Below are 20,746 nucleotides of genomic sequence, written 5' to 3' on the forward strand. Positions count from 1 at the left end.
CATGATGCGCCTACCTGCCCTGCTGGGTGCGGTCGAAGGGGTCCAGCACGCGTTTTACACCGACGACATCACCCTCTGGGCTACGCAAGGACGCCTAGGGGACATGGAGACCAGCCTGCAAACGGCCGCCAGCATAGTGGGCCGCTATGCCCGAGACCGTGGTCTGCAATGCTCCCCGCAGAAATCGGAATTCGTGCATCTGCGTCCCTCGCGCACATGCTCAACACCAATCCATCTCTCCTTGCAAAGCGGCCCCATTCATGAATCCAAGGAAATCAGAGTCCTCGGATTTTTCATACACAACCAGCGACGCTGTGACACAACACTCGCCAAGCTCCGGCAGGTGGGGGACCAGGTGGGCCGCATGATCCGCCGGGTTTCCAACAAGCGCGGTGGGTTACGATGCAAAGACGCCTTGCGGCTGGCGAACGCATTCGTTACCAGTCGAATCCTGTATTCGACTCCCTACCTCCACCTGCGGAAACAGGAAGAGGATGCCCTTGAGGTCATCCTCCGCAAAATCATGAAACGAGCGTTGGACCTCCCGGTCTCTACGTCTACCAGCCACCTCATGGCACTGGGATGGTGAGCACTTTCAGGGAGCTTCAGGAGGTTCACCTCAACAACCAATACACTCGTCTCACAAAGACAGGGTCGTGTCGCCGCCTTCTAGCCCGTCTTCACATCCAGCACACCCACTTCACAAAGAAGAGATGCCTCCTTCTCGTACACTGGAGACGCGCCCTCCACGTGCGGCCTCTCCCCACCAACATGTCCAAAGAGGACCATAATGTCAGGCGCCTGGCGCGGCCGGAAGCCTTGCACCGCCATTTTGGGCGCAAACCAGGAGTCTTCTACGTGGACGCCTCCGGCCCGGACCACAGGGGATGGTACACGGCCGCGGTCGTCCACGAGGGCAAAAAAGTAAACGGCCTTACTTTCAAGGCCCTGTCAGCAATTCACGCAGAAGAGGTTGCCATCGCCCTGGCAGCCTCCGACTCCTCCTCCAAATACATAACTCGTGAGGGGCTTGTCGAAACGTCCAGCAAGGGTGGACTACTCCCCTGGGTTATCGCATATACCAAAATTTTAGCCCAGACTCGGATCCTACGCACCGATCTCTCGTTTGGGCTCCAGGTCACCAAGGCCTCCGCGGAAACGAAGCAGCCGACGCCGCCGCCCACGCGCTCTCTCTCCGGACATTTCCCACGGGACCCGACGCTGACCAGGACTCCGATTTCAACCCGGCTTACACTTTTAAGGAAATATGCGATTATTACAAATCCACGCACCAAACTCTTCCCACCCCGTGCAAAGGGCTGGGGAAGGCGAACGAGCGGGTACTCCTGCGACTGCTGACTAACACGATGCTGTGCCTGGCAACTGTAAAGCATTTCGATCCTCAATTCGACGGGCGGTGCTCGCACTGTGGGGAGGTGTCTGACACCTACCACATGGTGTGGGCCTTCCAACAGAACCCCTCTCTACCCTCTATCCCAAACCCCACCCGAGAGGACTGGGAGACGACCCTGTCCGGCTGCTGCACCCTGGAGGCCCAAAGGGCCTTAACGCAGCTCGCCCGGGCTGTGGCAACCGCCAGTAGGGTGCCCTCAGCACCTGTCTTTATGATTAATGAATGTTTTCAGCACCACCACCACCACTCACGGGCGCCTTTGCGTATCGCCTCCATCGAAACGCGACCACCGCGGTCGGGTTCGAACCTAGGTACTCCGGATCAGCAGCCAAGCGCCCTATCCGCTGAGCCACCGCGACGGGTAGGGTCAAATTCAGCAAATCTCATTTCAAGGGCAAATTTAGGTTGGTCCATGCCATATTTGAGCATGTACCACGTCGGGAACGTGCCATAGTACCTCTTAGAAATCCACCATTCAATTTTTATCGAGTTCAGCCAAGGTCACTTTAAGGTCAAATTTCTGGTGGCCCTTGCCATATTGGGAATGGACCATGTCAGTGTATGCCATAATCACATCCCCAACCTTCACGGCCATTGCTTAATCTCTTCAGAGCTGTTTTTGAAGTCGCTGAAAATTGAGTCACGTTACACGCCAGGGCTATATATTCACTGATCCCACGGATTTCGCCGAGAATGCAGTTTTCCTTCTTCCGTGACCTGCTCGGTTTAAGCTTACTACGAATACATGAGCCTAGTAAACCGAAGGATTGCTATATATATTCTACACCGTCATGTTTGCTGCCAGGAAAGATTTGTTGGTCCGTTTTAGCCCGGTTGAACGTGGCAACCTTCAAATCGCGCTAGACTGTGCGGCTAGAGGAGTAGATGGCACAGAAAATGCGGCCGTGCCGGGCACATCTCGCAAAGTTAGCAGTGTCAGTGGGCCGGCCTTTCGCAAAATATAAGATGCGCTACGGCCATAGATTCCTACCCATGATTTTGCGACTGCTATGACCACAAGATTACGCTTGTCGCCTGTAGCCAAAAGGTAGACTGTTAATGTAGACGCTATCAGAAGAAAGTGTGTGTCAAAACGAATGTCTTAATTGTACTTGCTTTCTCGTCGCGTTTTAGCGCTGTTTCCAAGAGCGTTCTTTATTTGGTATCCGCCTGGTTACGCAGTTGCTTAAATCACAAATCTCTACGTTTACGAATCGCAAGAAAATTTCTGAAACCGCTAAGAAAAAAATTTAGTACGCACATTTTCTTCCAGCTGTCAAATATAGGAACGAAACTGAAACGGCTCTAGCCGTTTGCCAGAATAGGTAAAGGCAACACTGTGTGAGCGTATTCCCGCGGAAACACGGTGCGCTGAACGCTGAAATTGGAAGTAAAATGCTGAAAGCTTGAGCAGGTTTGAGTCTACTGGCGAGGTTGGAGTCCGCAGAGTCTATTGCCATTTTCTTGTTTATTATCCCAGCACCTTGTTACTGCTGGGACGTGCTCCTGGTTGCATTTTCTGGATAGTAATTGCACCCTTCAACCTTCAGTGATGGCTCCTCAGCGCAACGGCGACGTATCTTTGTGCGAAGGTTCCAAGGAGCCGCTTAGAGTTTTCGTGCTGCCAGGTGCGTTGACATGGGTTGCGCTTTCATACTGTCTATTACTGGTTGTGCTTACGAACCAAAATAAAGTCCGTTGGCTACGCTTACGTAGCCTAGAATAAACATAGAGCGGTTGCGATGCTTGCTTCTGCGTCATGATGTTGTGCCGTTGTCGTAGCGTGGGCAGAGTTCTTAAAACAAATAAACACATCAATAACTCTTAAATGCACTTCGCTTCATAAATGCAACAATGTTTACTTCAAAGTTAGGCGTTCTTCTGTCATAGTCTGAGCAAGACCTTGTTCAAGTGGCCTGTTGTGAAATTGTTATGTGGTTTCCACTGATCGCCATTGGGACCAACTGTAAGTTCCTTGACAAACAGTTCTATACTATTTCATCTGGAAACTAACGTGTTTATTTTTTCGCCTTCGGTGTCAAGCGGAAGTAGCAAATACACAAAATTTGCCTTGACATTTCCGTTTAGTATGCATGCTGTGTAACTTTTCAAAGCAAGCAGCGAAGTTTGCTTGAGGTGTCGCGTCCAAATGTTTGCTGGCAATGTATTGCTGTTACTGTTCGATTGTCGCTTCAGAGGCGGATTCAGAAAAAAAAACGGGGGGGGGGGGGGGGGGGGGGATCGTCCCCATCAATAACGAATTTTATTGGAACACTAGTGAAAAAAAAAAAAAAAGGATCAGCCTGGTGTTCCCATCAAATTTCTTGCTTTGTGCTGGGGGTGTTCAAATGCATGGTTCAAATGGGGCTGGCCCCTCCAATGGTGACCCATAGATCCGCTCCTGCAGTGCAATTTGCCTTTAATTAAGGCTGCAATTTGGGCAAGCTGGTTTAACAATGAATCAATTGGCCTTCTTCTGTTGAGGAGCAGAAGGAAGGTTGTTCTTGAAACGTTTGATAAGAGATACAAGAGAGGCCTCGGTCATTAGCGGACTGATCTTCCCTCCGCACCCATGTTGAAGTGATTACCTTGTAGAGTTAGCGAATAGATTGTCACCATTTGCGCTACAGTTATGTTAAAACGGTCCTTTTGGCTTCTTTTAATTTTTCAGATAAACTTGCTACAACGGATGGACAAGTGCACAGTTTTGTCCGGCTGCCACATCCAAAAACTGGTGACGTTTTTTCATTTGGCAGTAGTGTGCATGCTTTGTTATGCCATAGGTGTATATTTTCAGTTTGCAAAAAATCAGGCCACTTTATCACGTAAATTAATCATTACAGTGTGCTGCATTTGTAATGGTTAATTTGCCTGCACACTTGATCTCTTAATATTTCTGGATTCCGTTGTTTCTTTTTCAGGACCTTTGAACTTCCTTTCATATAATTGTCACTATTACTCTCATGCTTTCCCTTTGTCTTGAAAGCTTCCTTTATGTATGCGTGGCATTTTTTTTCTTCCTTATCTAATCAAGCTCACTTTGGTAATTACATAAACAGGGCCTGTTAGTTCCTTACAAAGTTAGAAGGGATGATTTCTTACATCTTCCACTTATCTGGAATGCAATTTTAGACGCCTCATCACTGTACATCAAGGCTGACTCTGGCGAATACCTGGAGCTGGTCAAATTCAAGGAGAAATATGGATCCTGGATTGTCAACAACTTTGTGGAACCAGGTAGTCACAAACTGCTTGCTGCTGGACCTGTACACATCCAACTTTTGCACAGTGCTTTTTTTTTAATGCAGAAATGCATTTTAGGCATCCACTTTGTATATTTTCAGTTTGCAAAAAATCAGGCCATTTTATCTTGAGCTGTTGATTGGTGTGATAAACACTGCCTCTGGTTAATAACAGAATGTGTCGTAAATCAAATGACATGAAAGGTTCCTAATAAGTTCTAAAATAGTGCGGATACTGAATTTCGGTAATGCATCCTTTCTGTGTAACTGTGTGCAAAAAAATGACAAACATGCATCGCCGTGTGGAACCCACTTACGCCTGGTAAATAATCTTCACCTAAGTTACTTCGGTCCGGGTGTTTCAATTTCATTTCTATTGACCGAACAGTGGCTAAGACATCAAAGTCCAGTTAAGTTGGGAGACGTACACAAACTGTGGTATAATAACTGCTTCTTCATTCATTGTCATTCTAACCCTTGGGGCAGAAATGACCCTTGAGGCCAGTGTGTTGTGTATTTGTCTGCAAATTTATTTCCATTTTCTTTTATTGTGGTGTGAACAAAGTGCTGACAAGTAGTTACAAACTGTACTTTCATCTTTAGTTTTTACTGACTAACATTGCAGCCATGAGAAACTTAATGGTGCCCCAAAACACCTTTCATTGAAATTGAAAACCTTATTGCCTTCAAAGGGGCACCACTTTTGGAATTACATGCAACAAAAATTTTTCAACAGATGCACACATGAAGTTATCAGCAATCAAGAATTGCTTCTCAGCACCTGTGGGTTCTTCCCTATCCTCTTGTCATTCCTATTGTTCTAGAGACTGTATTGGCAAATGCACTGCCCCATGATTGCACTTGGTAATTTTTCTCTTAGCATGTAAACTAATTACTCTCAATTTAGGTCAGGCATCTAGTGCACTTGCCTAACATATGCTTGTGCTGCTGCTCTGCTCCCATTGATACCTGCCATTGGTGACTATGATGGTGTCTGGCTAACAGCTGTATTTGCCTGCTGTGACGTAATAGATGCAGAAAAGACTTCATAAGCATACAAATTAGGAGAAGCATAGCCTTAATACAGGTGCAGGAAATGGAATGTAGTTTTTTGAAACAGGACGGTAGGCTGCCCACCGGACATGGCCTATTTGTACAACCGGCGGCAAAATAAGTCGGGGCATACGACAGGTGGCCAGAATCAGATAAAATTGCACCGCCGCGCCATCTGACATTGCAGTTCTGGTGCCGTGACATCGCAGTGTGCGTGTGTTTCCTTTCATGCTCGCAGCCATATCTTTTCTTGCCCGCAGCAGACTAGTTGATTGCAAGCAGCATTTGGCGGTAGGAGTTGCTTTCTTTGTTTACTAAGCCGCGCTCGCACCTCAGTGGGCACCCGCCAAACTGCGAGCGTCACGCTCTGAATGAAGAAAGCAACGCCTTACGCCAAAATGTGGGTGTAATCAGCTAGTCCATTGCAGACGAACAAAAAAGCAGGGCTGCTAGCATGAACGGAAACGCACGCGCACTGCGATGTCTCGACACCAGAACTGAAACGTCAGACGGCGCGGTGGTGCAATTTTATCTGATTCTGGCCACCTGTCACATGCCCTGGCTTATTTTGCCGCCAGTTGTACATTTCACTGATATGTACAGTGGCGGACAAAAGTTTATGGGATGCAGTTGTGCAGAAAAAGTAAGTACTGCATCCTCTCACTACCCAGTCAGCTGGTGTTCATTGTAGATGATTGAGCCTGCCTGTCCTCATGTATCAACGCATGGGAAATTTCTTTCTCTAGAAATCAGCATCTCGTTTACTTTTGTCCATGTCACTACATTAGCACATGACCTAACGATTGGGTGGCTTTATTTTCTCTCTTTAAAAAAAACTGTTTTTCAGAGAAGCACTATTGGATTTGCTTCATGTGTTGAGCTTGTTTGTGGCAGCTGCTCCATTTTTCATTGCGTATCAGACCCACAGAACTCAATTTTAATGGTAGCTTTTACCAGTTGGTACCATGCTTCTGAGGACAAGCTTTGACCAGTTGAAAGTACTGTTCGGTGATGTCAGCAGGACGGCCGGGCAGATGCTGCGAGTGACAAGCACTCTGTGCGCATGCTCGTAATCTCGGCTGTTTTGTCACTGTGGTCTTTCATTGAATGCTCCCAATAACTGGTGGGCTGTGCATTTTACCAGACTGAGAAGACTGCCTCTGCAGTTGTGTAACATCTTTGAGACAGCACCTTGCTGTTATGTCTTAGTGGTTTAAGCACAAACCAAAGTAGGCGTGCATGGTGTATGCGTTTCGATTTTTCCAGCCTTTATTGGAAAAATCTATCAATTGATATTTCTAGTTTCTATTCATTTCATTTTGCAGTGTAAGGCAGTCTTTTGCGGATTTGTGTGGCATTTTACTCCCATGTGGCATTAAATTCGGTTTGCTCATCACACTTGATTTGACTTCAAGTCTAATGCGTATTGGACGCATGTTGTTTCCTTCTGTGAACAGATGGGTCACTCTGCGTTGCCACTCCGATGGATCCAATGTTCTTCGCTTTGGCCCTGCTCCACAAGGTACTACAGTCCCATTCTAGGCATTGGTTTCGCAACAGCTTTCTGCTAGCTTCATGTTATCGGCTGCTGACTAACTCGCAGACTCATCTAGCTTATGAATGAGAAAAGAAATTATCTGCATGCAACATATGATACATGGAAACACCATGTTTTCTGTGTAGATGTTGGAGGAGGTAGCGATGTTGTAAGCCAGTGTTCGGTGTATGCGCTATCCTCCTCGTTAATAATGCGCAGCAAATCACCCATGAAATTATCAAAGCTGAGAACATTGTCAAATTAGGGGATGATTGCGTCAGCATTCGGTTCATTGCTTTAACGAAATGTGAATTGAAATATCTGACTAACAAGTGAATGAAGTGATATGAGGCATTTACCTTTCTTATTCTTTCTGTCCTTAATCACTTTTAACCATCGAATATTCATGCTTTGTTTTTGGATGCTTCTTACTTTTATTGCATTTTAAGTCCTTGCCCCATTTGGCCTTGTATATGTTTTACTGCTTTTATCTTCTGTTTTTCTTGTTTTAATTTATTCTTGTTTTTATCTTCTGTTTTTCTTGTTTTCATTTATTCTTGTCATTGTTCATCGCATCAGCTGCACCTTTTGTGTTTGCCCTCTTGTCTTATTAACCCCTTAACAGACACTTTCTTTTTTCTTTTTTTGAAAATGGTACCAATATAGTTATTTAGTACTCGTACTGCCAGCTGTTGCATAGCCAGAACATGCTTTGGACGCGGTCAACATGCCTTAAAGGGTAAAGAGACTATGCAATAAATTAATTGAGGTTGCGTAAAACAGACGAGAGATAGGCATTCGATCACTCGTCACCCCAGTGCAAGAATTTTTGAGCTAGCATCAATAACAGCGAAGATATAGACTATTAAAAATTACGCTCCTCCTCTCCCCCCTCAACTCGTGCACGAGGAGCACCAGAAAAAAATAAAGAGAACAGCTCTGGGACTGGGCACCGCCCATGAATACGTCATCCGCTGACGTTTATGTTGAAACTTCCGGTTGTCGCTCCTAGCACCCCAGCAGCAGCGTCGGCGGCGTGGCGGCATCTCTCCGGTTTCTTCTCCTTCCTGGATTGCGGCGCGCGTCGGGTTTCTTTGCTTGTCATCTGTGGTAATTAGCAGTAATAAACCTGGACCTCGAGGTGCGACTTCTCGCTTTTACGGCCGTGATGGGCATCGAGCCCTATGCGTGCCCACGAAGAGCTGTGCTAGTGGCTCTGGAACTCCCGACAGAAGGAGGGGGCAGAGGAAAATTGATACCATATGCGCGAAGGCAATGCCCTGGCTCGCGCTTGCCCGAGAGGGTCGCGCGGCGGCACGAGCAGACGATTTTCACGGCTACTGGAAGTGTGCCCGTGACGTCGTGGCTGCCGTGGCTCCAGCGAATGACAGCTTGTGGTGGCCTGGCGACGTCATGGTACAGTGACGTCTTTGTTCCACGATTTTAGTTCCAAAATCGGTCACAACGAGTACACGAATCGGCCCGTGAATTTTGAAAAACACGGTTTTTAAAAGTTCATAATAAATTGCCGGCTCAGTTCTGAAGACTCATACTTGGTGTGAATGCTTCTTAGCATCATTTCTAAGCATTGAAAACATTTACAAGTGACTTTTTATTCGTTGCATAGTCCCTTTAAAGGGGCTCTGAAATGCCTTCCAAGGAGAGCAGATTAACTCATTTAATCACTGCACTGTGTTGCCATGAAAACCAGAGCCAAATAATACTCTTCTATACGCAGCAGACCGACCCACAATCATTCGTCAAAGTTGACGAGCCCTTCCCGGCGACTTTTTCATGCTCGCACCCTCCTCCGTCCCCCGCATCTGCGTAGACAAGGTGAGAGGTGGCCATTGGTTGGATTCTTTCAGTCGTCAGGCGGCCAATAAGCCCGGGAAGCTCCGCTCCCAGAGGGGGGTCGGCGAAGGAAAAAGGGGCGAGCATGAAAAAAGTGACGAAAGGAGAGGGAAAGGCTTGAAGATGCTGATATTCACAATTTAACTACAGATAACTCAGCTTCTACAAAGCGCATTTAAAAAATCCTTGCTGGACACTATTCGTGAAGCGGGGTGCTTCAATATCCCAAGCATGCCACAACTTTATTAGAGCCCCCTTCACAGCCCCTTTAAGGAAAGGCACCAGTCTTGAAATGCTCAAAAATGAAAAAAAAAAAAGTTTTTTGAGGAAAGGGTATGGAGCAATTATTGTCTCACATCTGGGTGGTCACTGGGGTGCTGTAAAGGAAAGGGAGGAAGGTGGGAGTGAAAGAAGAAGAGGTGCCATAGTGGAGGCCTCTGGAATGATTTCAACAACCTGGGGATCTTTAACTAACATTCATCGCTGAGCGCACTTGTGCTTTTTGGGTTTTGTTTGCCTCCATTGAAATGCTGCCACCGTGGTCGGAATGGCAATTTTGGAGGGAAATGCAGCAGGACTTCAGGCTCCTCACTTTCCAGGACTGCGTCCTCAATGGCTGCCATGTTGGTTTTTTTCGACAGCTGGGCCCCTTCCCCACTACCTGGTATTACAGCTGTAAAATATTTTTGGAATGTCCGCATTCCGCTGCTTTTTGAGGCCTCTACAGTGACCTCCGAACGGCTGGTGTGTGCATTTCAAGTGTGATTTTCTCAGCTTCGTGTTTTTTGCCAACATGTCTAGCCTTACGGAAGTTTTTGTTATGTTACTATGGTGCAATTTGAGTTAATCTTATGCTGTTCAATTCAGAAAGAACCAAACTGTGGAGCTATGCTGTTTTCGTTCTGACTGAGTGAGACATTTTAAATTTTGTGAACCATAATGTCACCTAACTACACTTCATAATTATGGTGCTTGGACAAAAGTTAACATTTTTACATGATGATGTACTTCAACAATATAATTAGTAGCTTAGCTCTGGACAGCGTGTCTTTGGCTACAGCCCCACTTCAGTCCAAACCAAAAAAATGTGGTAAGAAAGCGTCCTAATGATCCATAAAAATTTAAATAATTAGGCTTGTTATTTTTTATATTATGGAAACTAATTAAGATAAAGTGAAACTGATTATATTTTTAAATACAGGATGAAGAAACGTATATGCACACCTAATTTCGTTACAATGTCTTTAATAATAAAAACCCACGTCTCCCCTTTGAGGACCGTTGACACCAAATTTTTGCTCGCGCATTTTCTTATTTCAAATGATGCATTGGACATTAATTTCACCATGTGATATTCACCTACGGCCACTTAATAATTTGTCATTGAATTTCTTCTTGATGCTGTTTCAGTTTCCGTTTCATCAACTGAACAATGGCTGTGAGCAAGGAAAAAAACGGCATATAACTGCTGATACGTCATTTGTTGTCATTTCGAGTCTTAGAGCAGTCTGGTTTAAGTGTTGTAGCAAATTAAAACTAGATATTTTTGTGCCTCACAAACCTAAAGGTAAACTGCATGTCACAGGTCATAGCCATTGTTCAGTTGATGAAACCGAAACATCATGAGAGAAAAAATTCAATTATAAATTATTTAGCAGTCCTAGGCAAATATGATGCGGTGATCCATGTATTCTATTGTCTAACGGCCATCATTTGAATAAAGAAAACACAACTAAAATTAGATATATGAAATCCATTAAACCAAGTACAGGGGGCCAGAAAACACGCAACAAGCTGGAACTTGTTATGAGCCCAGAAATTACAGTTTGCTTATGACAAGCGTGGCCTGTCCAAGTTCTCCAGGAGGTTAAGCAAATGCAGCCTCCCGTTTCATTTTTCCTTTTTCTTACATGATAGCGTTAAGGGTCCCGTTCAGCAGGAAACATGGCAGCAGCATTCTAATTACAGAAGTAGTAATTAAGCAAGTAGCAAATTGCATTTTGGCATTTCGTATCTTCCTTGTTTTCCACATCTGATAGTGGTGCCGGCTAGCGGCGGCCACTTGAAAACCGCTCGATCTGATGTACGCCGCTCCCCTAACAGATGGCATGCGAACAGTGAAAAGTCTGCGAAGTGATATGCAAAGAGGACCACAGGCGCAGGAAGGGACCTATTAACGCATTATTTTATGCCCTTATGCCCATGCCCTTAATTTTTGTTCAGGCCCTCTCTGCTGCCTCCTCAGAATAAAATGATCATCTGAAGTCAGTGCAGTGTTGTTGGTCTCTTGTGTGTCCCTGTCTTGTTGAACTGTTTTTATGGTTTTGTTTTTATGCTTTTATGGTTTTGTATTCACTGTCAGACATGTTTTGCATTGACAGAGTGACGCAAAGTTCAGGCCACTCGACGATTTTGTGGAGGACAACTCGTTTCCACATCTGATCGCTGTCGTCCGCTCGTGCAGTAGCCGTGTGCAGCACATTGCAGATGTCAAAGGTATATCTTTCTCTTGTCACTCTGGCTCACTGCGTTGCATCCTGCAGGGAAGTGCATTGGCTGTTAGTGTGAGATCATGCACGGCCATGCTTTGGGCTTGCCCGGTCTTTGACAGTGAAACCTTGAATTAGAATCATGTGACAGGCCTACGACTGGTTTGTTGTTTATGCTGGCACGGCAATGTCTTACATAATCAGATTGCTAAGTTTGCTGTCTTCACTGTATTCAGAGTACACTTTGGCTTGCAGATATCTTGACTGAAATTTTGTGCAAGTATTCCTTTAAGATCGGTGCATGTTTGCGCACTGCTTTAATTCTTGGCAGTTTTCCGTGATCATCACGTAGAGAGAACAAAACGGTTGCCGTAATTTATTAATTACAGTCACAAGGAGGGTAGGCTTAGGAGCTGTGCACCGTTCCTGTTCGTAAAGAACACTGAGGAAGTTGTCCTGTATTAACAGATTACCACATCCTAATGACAAAGATGCTACTTTTACTGAAAATTCAGCCTTTATAACCTAGAAATGACCAAGAAGTTATGTACAGGTTTCACCACTAGCAGCTGTTTTCTCAAGCAAACTGCGATGACGTCAGTGATTTTTCTTTGTTGCGGTTTCTGAGACTAGGGAACAGTGCCCTTCACTTCATAGGTGATCATGGCCGTTTTCATCATTGATTTCACTTCAATAGGATACAACTGTAAAAAAAACAGCAGGTGATAACACTCTCTGCTGTCCACGCCGTCCTGTGTTATTTCGCTAGCCAATCGCTACAGTAAACGTAATCAGCTTTGTAATGTTTGACTTTGAACAAGCCAGATATCAAAATTTTAGAGCTTATAATTTTTTTCTTGTGAATTTCTGGTTTTGGCAATAACGGACTACTTTTTTGTTGTGGAGGAGTTCTTTGCATTGGTCCTGAATGTAAGCGAAGCTTCACTGCAGGTTTAAGTTGTATTCGATGTTTGAAACGAGTGGTGGAAAAACAAATGCTCCATTTTTAAATACAATTTAGTTAGCAATAAACGTGCCTTCTGCTGCTGACACAGAAGGCCAGTTAGTCAGCTTTTACTAAGAACAAAATTGGATTGAGTTGCCCTCAGTGTCATTTTAAACCTGTTTTACTTGTTCAGAGCTTGGTGAGGATCGAGTGTACCGCTACAACGAGTCCAAGTGCCTCGAGTGGCTCACCAAGAAAGTGAAAATCGGGGCAGCTGCGCTGGAGTCGGCCAACATTCAGGTGGCTGCTGCATGCATGAGTGCTGCCCTGGTGAGAAGCAAGCACGACAGCCAGCCCACAAATGGTGAGGCTCTCATTTCTTACTTCCTCTCTCTCCTTTACTGCTATGAAGCCCTTATCGGGGAGAACTCCGCCGTTTTGCTGGACAGAGCTGTATGCGTTTGAATGCAGCACTTGTCTGTTAGCTGCAGAGAGCTTCACAGCTGCATGAATCTGTGAATAACACGAAGGGCCCTTGCTTTTAAAAAACAGCGCATAGCAAGCCACAGATATACTGTGCAAACAGTTAAAGAGGAAATAAATGATTTATGGCATTGCTATAGCCTGTTGTGATAATTCTTGGGATTCACTTCTGAATTCTGCACCTCTGTAATCTCATTGGCTGAAATCTCTTCCATTATGTCGATGCTCAACCCTCAAGGCATCGATCTTCAAAAAGATGAAAATTGACTTGTGTGCGCTTGCATCATAGCATACGAGTGGGCAAATGTACTCCGCTAACCACGATTGTTGGTCCATATGACACTGGAATGTGCCGGGTAGCTTGTTGCTTGGAAACATAGTCATAGAAGCCGGATTTTGGAACAGTGACTCCTTAGTGCAGAGTGCCTGCTAAATGTTGCTTGTGCCATGCAGACACTGTGTTCAGCAGATAGTGCTGTGGTCAATGCACTGCTACATGTACATGCATAGAAGCCACACTACTCTGGCTTTCACTTTCGTGATGCAGTTGGATGTCACTAATACTAGGCATGTGTGAATGTCCGATAATTTCGAATATTCAGTCGAATAGTAAAGTACTTGATTTGATTCAGATGTTTGGTATTCGTGACTTTGAAGTATTCTTCTCGAGCGAGTAATGTTCTGGAACTTTTGCTGCATGTGGTTTCGGTTTGGAAAACCTCCTCTGGAATGACACTACAGCATGTGCACAACCGAAGCCCCGACTCCGCGCCGCGTGCCTGTGCTCGCAGGCTTATGCCAGGGCAGGTCTGCGCATGCTCGCAGCACCGGATGCGTGCTGGCGGAATCTGGCGGCCGGATCTGTACCTGCCAAGTATCTGCAGTCGCACTGCCAGTGGGGCACTTGCACCGTAACCGGCACAGCGGTGTGCATTGATAGAGATTTAGAATAGCGCGATCCGCTTCCGCATGCCGCCAGTGTCCACGCGTAGATCGGTCCCGAAGAGGCAGGCGTATAAACAGCTAGCCGGTGCGTGGCACCACCTTGTGGCGTCCTCAAGGCAATCTGTGCATGCACAGTGGCTTCCCATGGAAGCAGATTGTGCTATGCTAAAGCTCTCTAATCGGAGGACACACGGCTCCCTTGACTTCCACGGAACGAGTCTGAGCTGACCGCGAGTGCCGCAGATGCTCTTCTTTGCATGAAATTTTCTAAACTAGTGCAACAGTGCAAGCACCAAGTGTAGCAAGCATGAGACACATGGAAATGAGGGCCCTTTTCAGACGCCTGCCGCGAGGTGGCACTGGACTAGCGGTGCGTACACATAGCATGGAGTCACTGCTTAAAAGTAGCAGCTGCACGATGATGAAATCGCAATTAAGAGCAGCCCCACATATAGGTCCTACACCCCACAGATACGTCGGCACTGCATGTATAGCTCAGCTCCGCCAATTTTTGATGGCCAATCTTGAAGAAAGTTGGCAAAGCTTCACGAGTGTGACAAAGCTTTTCAATGCATTCTTTTTTTTTTTTTTTTTCAAGTAATGGCCTTATGTGTTCGAAAAGCGCGATTTTGAAAATGCCTATTTTGCCGTTCAACCTTTTTTGTGTGCCATAAGTATTCGAAATATTTGCTTCGAACCAGAAATCCACTAGTATTCTCATATGCTTAACTAATAGATCTTGCAGGGTCACGAAAATAATGGTGTCATCCAAAATTGGGGTCATCAAATACAAACCGAAAACCCTAATGCTGGAATATGGGAAGTGCATTCACACAAATTAGGGGTGTGTGACTATTGAAATTCTCAAATACGAATTGAATACGAATTTGAAGAAAAAATGGCTTTGAAAAGCAAATCGAGTATCTGTTCAGTACAAAAAAAAATTTCAGAAAATGGTGAACAAGTAAATGTTTTTGTTGTTATTCTTTTTTTTTTTTTTTTTCGAAATAGTGTATGGTCTTTGCAGCTGAAATGAACAAAACTAGACTGATTTAGCACTGTATAAAAAAACTACCGGCGAATGCACGGGCCTACAGCTGCCTTCACCACGGGCGAGCGGTGAAGTTCCAAACCGAAACTGCGCATCCAGGCTATCTTTTGGCCTAGTGATAAGGGCCTTTCGATCGTTGTCACGCCGGCCATTAGGCCCACTTAAGAGGTTCGCGGGTTACAATGCACTATGCAATAGGCAGGATTTTTACACAATCATTAGCCTGCTGTGGCACTTCGACTCGCCCCTTCGGGAGCCACATGTTAAGTTCCACAAGTGGGTTTTCCCGCATACCAAAATGAGTTGGCAGACCTCACGCTAAGAGAGTTAGGAATGCGACAGGACCGATGCCATGGGTGTGGGCATTACGTATGTAACATATTACGGAAGGATTTAAAAAAAATATCCTGCTTTTGCATTGCAATCGTTAGAAGCGATTTATTGTCCATCTTGTTCGCGGCACGTACGACATGTGGGAAAGCCCACTTGCGGAATTTCGCCCGAGGTCAAGCCAAGCGAGTTGGAATGCAATTGGTCCATGAGATATACGATGGAGAAGAAAGGGAGTAGGAGCTTTGTATTATTTTCCTGTAAATTTAAACTCGATCGTCGGATAATTTGACCAGATATTGTGGTTTTTCCACAGTCTAATTTATGAAACTCAGCGCGGTTTATGATCGCTGGTGAGTATTCGGGAATTTTCGATTATTTGCAAATTCTCGAATATCAATTTCTCGAATGCGAATACAAATCACGTATCAAACTTATTTGGTTCGTACTACAAATTTCGAATATTCACACACCCCTAACACAAATCTTCTTTTATAGCTCATGGGATTTATTTCCAGCCACTGCTCACGGTGTGTACTGTGTGACCATCGAAGGCAGCATTGGTGATGTCAGAACTGTGCTTAGTGCCTGCGGGTGCGGTCGGTGTTCCTGCATTCGCATCATCTGTGGTGGCACGGGAGTGCATTTGGAACACCCCAAGTTTGTCACTTTGTGCACAGTGCACTTCAGCTAGGAAATTGAACAATTTTGTGTCAGGCTTGATGTTGTCGTTGAGATTCTATTGAATTGAAACCATTGTCTCGCATCCTGCTGTTGCGATATGAGTGGGGAATTCTGTTTATTCTCTGCTGAGCAAGTTCTTAGTTTTGATCTTTTTGCATAGTCCTGGCATTGAGAATTGCACAGAGGATGAATGGTTGTAGTAGTTGTTGATTAGTGATTACTGGCAGTGTACATTGTGTATACATCGTTTTTTTTTTTAAGTGCTGAGTCAGTGCAGTTCGGTTTACTTTAGTTCCAAAGACTGTGCACTGTTTTGAAAAATAAAAGTTATGGCAACATTTGTCTGTTTAGTAACTTTTTCTTAATTTTTTTGCATGCTGAAGAATTTTTTATTTGTGTTAGGAAATGTCAGTATATTTGCTCACTCCTAGTTTACAGTAATCAGTAGTACTGCACCATGACATCTTGTTGTAACAGCTGGTACATGGATTAGCATCCGTTTCACTCTGTGCTTTGTTAGTGCTCTGATGTTTCTCCTTGCTATGTCCATTTCAGAGGAATACATGCTGACAGCATATTCCATTATTGCTGACTATGTGCCACCTGCATTGAGCTTGCTGCTGAAGTCATCACTCGGGTATGTAGCCCCCAGCAGCAAGAGCCAAAACGTTTTGACATTACAACTCATCAGCGTTCCTCCAGAGACCTCCAAACGCATTTTCAGGGGCAGCTTTCAAATATGAGCTCCTGGGAGTTTTGTTATCAGTGACGTGTGCCTATAGCGTGTTTACGTAGACGGCCCATCAGAACTAGGAGCCAAAAATGAAAAGACTGGCAAGTAACATTAAGAGTTTTGTCTGACAATGTCCAGTGGGTGCACCTTCTCCCGTCCAGGCAGCTCTTCAAATGTGCAGTGCTATGCACCAGAGAGGTTTATTTGTTATGATTGCAGTGACAAATGGTAAAGCAGCAAGTGCTTGTAACTGTCACAAATGTAAAGGGGTACAAACTGCAAACTTTGGTTGTTTGTTCTTTCTTTATAATAATGTGCAAGACATTATTAAACATCGCCATATGGAAAGTGTCTAAATCCAGGAAGTAGCTTAAAATTTAATGTTTTTTCGCCCATGTTTCAGCTTCGACAGCTGAGTGGTGGCCATGACATCAAATTGGACTTCAGGTCATGTGAGGCATAAAAAAAAATAATGTAACTGCTTGTTTTATTTGTTATCATTCTGGCTCTGGGAACAAGCTTGGGTAAGAGTCAGACAGAATTTAAACAATGAAGCAGTGATGATATAGCAGTTTTTTTTATGCCTCATATCACCTGAAGTACAATCTGATGTCATATCCACCTTCCAGCTGTCGAAACCGAAACAGCGTGAGGTAAAAAATTCACCTTTTATTTATTTTCTGGGCATGACTGAATTTGACGTGGTAATCCATGTGTACTATTGTGTTGTGCACCATTCCAAAAAACGCAGCATGCAGACAAAAACTTCGCGTGTGTGTAAATTTGCTAAAATTAGTGTTTGGGATTTCAAAGGGAATTAAGTTTACAGTCGAACGTCGCTTCAACGAAATATTTCCAATTCCCCGTCAGCTCGCCGTAGAAAGTAATGGAACAAATTTCTCATTGCAACAAATCATTTTTTGGGGCGCGTTTCTGCTTCAACGAAATTTTTGCTATGCGAAGCTGGGTTTAAAAATATATCTTACAATAAAACAAGCATATCGCCGCCCATCTGTGTACTTTCCTTAGGTCCACGCTGCTTTGTTTCACTGAACTTTCACTGGAACCAATTGATCCACTGATTCAAACGTACATGAAGACTGCCATTGCTTGGCGGGGATGACAATTGGGCTGGGGCCCTGCGACAAGGCCCGAGCGCAAGCTCCCGTTTTCTTCCAAGCCAGAGGCACAACCAATCCATCGCCAAAAAACGCAGTAGCCTGGAAACAGTAGGAGCGCATTTGCCCTAGTTTTTTTTTCACTCGTGCTTGTGCGCTGCAATCGACACGAGCATGGCGACTTTGTCTAGGAAGCGGAAGTTCCTTTTTCTTGAAGAGAAGGCACGAATTATCAGTGCGGCATCGAGCGGCAAGAGAAAGGGAGATGTTGTAGCAGACTTCGGCATCTCACAGAACATGCTGTCAATGATCCTGATGATGTTTTGGGACTATGTTGTCCAACCTGACAGTGTTTATGGGCTTATTTCGGCACAATGAAATTTCTTCAACAAAATTTATCACGCACTCCGTGAATTTCGTTGTAGCGGGGTTCGACTCTAGTGTGAGTTTGCACCACTGATATCCAAGTGAGCCAAGTGGCAGAACAAGCAGTTTGTGTAAAGCAGGTTGATCAGCACCCTGATTCTAGCAGAGAACTTTCTTTATTTCTGCTTTCCCACCAAGCTTGGAACGACTTCTAGCTTCTGCTTTAAAACAGCAAGATATATGTTGCCTCTTCTGTTAACTGATACTTAAGCAAATGTACACCTGGAAAAAACTAGCTGCTGTGCTGGGTATAACAGAAGCACAAACCAGATAAAATTCGTCACTATGCATGATCATGCTACAAAGACAAAAAGCACACTGAAATTTGCTTTCATGTGTTTGTCACACTGACAGGCACGTGTACCGAGTTTGGTGCATGCATCCCCCATTGCAAAAGTCCAGGCATCACTTGTGTGTCAGCAAAGGGATTCGGGGCACATCTCAAAGTTAAACTTTTTTTTTGTCTAGGGTGTATTGCTGCCAGACTGTACTTTAGAAACTTTATAATCTCTGGCAGTGATCTACTGCTACTAAAGACACCACTACCGTTAAACCTGGATGTAATGAACCTCCATATAGCGAATTCCTCGATATTACGAAGTTTCTGAATTCCCAGTGCCGTCCCCATTGAAGCGCGTGTATTTTAGACGTAACGAAGGTGTTGTGGCGGTTGACCTTGACGTAACAAACTGGTTACGCCATTTATCTGTTAGCTAGTGCTGAGCCACTCAAAATTTAGCAGAACCACCCGAAAGTTACATGACAGTAAAGCACGAACTGACATAAGAGGAACAGTGATCGCAACGAGCAGCTGCAGTTGACACAACGCGCCTGCTCCAGCGCCGTCAGAGCATCTCCAGCACTTTCTGTTTTGGAACGTCTTACCACATGGCATTCAATAGTTCATGCTCAAAAGTAGCGAAAAATACTAGGGCATAGCAAAAAAATAAACACGAGCAGTGCGCGACCATCACTGCCGTGTGTTTGCTTGTATGATTCTGGCGCCAATAGCTCTCGCGCATCAGGAGCGGGATGGCGGAGAGCGCCGGCGACGCCAGGTGAGGAGTCCGTTTTCTGTGGTGGCAACAGCAAGGGGAAGACCAAGAGAGGGAACATGCGAAGAGAAGCACATGCCTCCGCGATTGGTGTATGGTGGCGGCGCGCATTCCACTCTAGCTCGGTCGCGATGCCCCTACCTTCCCAACCCCACTCGTAGCTGCGGCGGAGGTGGCTGCTGCTGCAGTCGCATTATCAGTGCGATTTCGAAATGTTTCTCTGCATTTTTTACTTCGAGTAACGCTGTTTTCTATATGAATATTTTCAAGGTGGTTTCACCTACATTTGTATCTTATATTGGTTTCCGTTCTGCAGTGTCCCTTCGACTCTTCTCATGAAAACTGCTTGTAATGAAACCCTGGATGTAATGAAAAATCTGACTTTATTAAATTTCATTATGGCCAGGTTTAACTGTAAAACCACCACTACTAAAAACAAGATATCAGATACGTGGGATTTTATGGGAGCTTCCAAGGGGAATGGCTATTTTTCCGTTATATCCATTATTTCGTTATACAGTCGATCCCGGATATATCGAACTCGAAGGGGATCATGAGAAAGTTCGATATATCAGTAATCTGAAATATAAAATACGCCTATTAGATGCCTAATTCAAAATTGTGCACATCTAGGACTATTTCCCCAGGATCGTGACAAGTGGGACCTTACCGATTTGCTCCTCCAAAGTCCACAAAAAACAAAAGCACAGCTCCATGACCACCGCACTTTATTTCGCAAGAAAAGAGTTTGTGAGTTTCGCTTGCCTCTTCTGCAACCATAAAGTTCATTAAGCTATCCTCAAGCTTGTTGATGGTATCCAAATGAGAAAGTCCAATGCCTTTCATTGTACCACAACAGCGACGAATGATGCTGAATGAGGATGCAAGTTCAGCCACAGTGAATGGCAGCTGGTTCTCTACCTGAATCTTCGCCACTGCTCGGGTCCGCTTCCTCGGTGTTTGTGATGTCAGCCAAAATCTCAGCATGAGCATGATCCGCAATGGCTTCCACGTCGTCATCAGCACTAACAAAATCTTGTGCTGGTATGCTGTCTGGGATGGCACCTGTGAATGCTGAGAACTCATGAAACTTGCTATCCAGGCATCTAGCGCCATCGTCTTTTGTGTCTAGACAGCTGTCATCTGAAGCCACCACCAACCCTGCTTTGCAAAACGAGTTCACGATTGTGTTTTGCTTCACGTCATTCCAGGTACCAGCCAGCATCTGTATGGCTCCGAGGAGCTCCACCTTGAGTTTGATTCTCAACCGAACGTTGACTATTAGCCTTTGCACCAGTTGCCGTCTGTAACCAATCTTAAACGCTTTCACTATGCCCTGATCGAGAGGTTGAAGCTTCGCTGTTGTATTTGGTGGCAGGAATTTGA

At 45.0% G+C, this 20,746-nt stretch overlaps 1 protein-coding gene across 1 annotated transcript in view; it reads left to right on the forward strand.

Moving 5' to 3' along the window:
• Window positions 1-2,747: 2,747 nt before the first annotated feature.
• Window positions 2,748-20,746, forward strand: part of LOC144124717 (ribonuclease H2 subunit B-like) — a 33,874-nt gene continuing 15,875 nt past the window's right edge. The window contains exons 1-7 of the mRNA XM_077657568.1: window positions 2,748-3,042; window positions 4,086-4,148; window positions 4,547-4,651; window positions 7,167-7,231; window positions 11,482-11,596; window positions 12,729-12,899; window positions 16,584-16,665. Coding sequence (XP_077513694.1) covers window positions 2,967-3,042; window positions 4,086-4,148; window positions 4,547-4,651; window positions 7,167-7,231; window positions 11,482-11,596; window positions 12,729-12,899; window positions 16,584-16,665 — 677 coding nt within the window. The 5' untranslated portion in view covers window positions 2,748-2,966. The remainder of the gene's footprint in view (window positions 3,043-4,085; window positions 4,149-4,546; window positions 4,652-7,166; window positions 7,232-11,481; window positions 11,597-12,728; window positions 12,900-16,583; window positions 16,666-20,746) is intronic.

Source organism: Amblyomma americanum, chromosome 3 (genome assembly GCF_052857255.1).
Source record: "Amblyomma americanum isolate KBUSLIRL-KWMA chromosome 3, ASM5285725v1, whole genome shotgun sequence".
Lineage (NCBI taxonomy): Eukaryota > Metazoa > Arthropoda > Arachnida > Ixodida > Ixodidae > Amblyomma > Amblyomma americanum.